A 1,543-nucleotide genomic window follows, 5' to 3' on the forward strand; every position below is an offset into this window, starting at 1 on the left:
CCCGGATCATCTGTGCCCCACCTCACACTGAGACTACTCACTGGATCAGCTCCAGAAGAGAGAACGTCTCCCCCCAATGCGCAACGTCACAAGCCGGTCCCGGCGATCACACCAGCAGCGACCGCTAGACCCCAGCGGGAATTGCAGCCTCTCACGTGAGATGTGGGCGGCTCTGAGAAGAGCCTTTGGGTTGTCAGGACAGAGACGAGAATACAATTAACCTCCGAAGCCGTAGAGAGTGCGGCCCTGGCGCTTGAGCGCGTACACCACGTCCATGGCGGTGACGGTCTTCCTCTTGGCGTGCTCGGTGTAGGTGACGGCGTCACGGATCACGTTCTCCAGGAAGACTTTCAGGACGCCGCGGGTCTCCTCATAGATGAGGCCGGAGATGCGCTTCACTCCTCCCCTGCGAGCCAGACGGCGGATGGCAGGCTTGGTGATGCCCTGGATGTTATCACGGAGCACCTTCCTGTGCCGCTTGGCGCCGCCCTTCCCGAGACCTTTCCCTCCTTTACCGCGACCAGACATCGTTCAGAAAATCTTCAGACGACTGTGAAGGGTCAGCGCTGAGTCCTCCTTTATATGGAGGCTAGGCGGACCGGAGTGAGAACTGCACAGTGATGACGCGATACCGGAGATGTTTGTTTTCCTGAATTGCCATTTTCAGCCCCTCCCCTTTCTCGCTGATTGGCTGAGCACAGGACAGTTGGTGATGTGAATTTCCCGCTTCTCTGTATTATGCTAACAAGAAAATTCCGCAAACCTCGTCCTGTCAGCGCCGCTGGAGGAACGAGAAATTACTGACAATGTGAGATTCCGGCCTGGAAATAATCCAATCTCTGGGAGATCATCATTCAGACGCCTCCACCTGACCTGAGAGCTATGAGTGCCTGGCATAGTGGGTATAATCCTCTGGTATTAGTGCTTGGCACAGTGGGTATAATCCCCCATTAGTGCTTGGCACAGTGGGTATAATCCTCTGGTATTAGTGCTTGGCACAGAGGGTATAATCCTCTGGTATTAGTGCTTGGCACAGAGGGTATAATCCTCTGGTATTAGTGCTTGGCACAGTGGGTATAATCCCCCATTAGTGCTTGGCACAGTGGGTATAATCCTCTGGTATTAGTGCTTGGCACAGTGGGTATAATCCCCCATTAGTGCTTGGCACAGTGGGTATAATCCTCTGGTATTAGTGCTTGGCACAGAGGGTATAATCCTCTGTTAGTGTCTGGCACAGTGAATGTAATCGTCTGGGATCAGTGCTTGAGACAGTGGGTATAATCTGCTATTAGTACTTGGCACTGTGGGTATAATCCTTTTTTAGTGCCTTCTAGCACAGTGGGAATAATAATAAGGCTGGAGTCACACTAACCTGCGCAAAATACGCTCCGTATTTTACATGCGTAATACGGATGAATCACCACTAAATAGTGCTCCGTAGGTCATCCGTAAGCAAGGTGAGGTCGCGTATTTTGCGCATGTGTGTATCCGTATGTAATCCGTATGTAATCCGTATGGCGAGATTTTCTTGCAGCCTTGCAAA

At 51.8% G+C, this 1,543-nt stretch overlaps 1 protein-coding gene across 1 annotated transcript; it reads right to left on the minus strand.

Moving 5' to 3' along the window:
* Positions 1-216: 216 nt before the first annotated feature.
* LOC141047980 (histone H4) lies at positions 217-528 on the minus strand. The gene has a single exon (XM_073543354.1). It carries the CDS (start codon positions 526-528, stop codon positions 217-219), a length of 312 nt encoding a protein of 103 aa, XP_073399455.1.
* Positions 529-1,543: the final 1,015 nt, after the last annotated feature.

The sequence above is a fragment of the Dendrobates tinctorius genome, unplaced genomic scaffold (assembly GCF_039654945.1).
Source record: "Dendrobates tinctorius isolate UK_male_01 unplaced genomic scaffold, ASM3965494v1 ptg000130l, whole genome shotgun sequence".
NCBI lineage: Eukaryota > Metazoa > Chordata > Amphibia > Anura > Dendrobatidae > Dendrobates > Dendrobates tinctorius.

Excerpts from the sequence above, each read along its gene's own strand:
- LOC141047980 (XM_073543354.1), bottom strand. The coding sequence starts at position 528 with ATGTCTGGTCGCGGTAAAGGAGGGAAAGGTCTCGGGAAGGGCGGCGCC.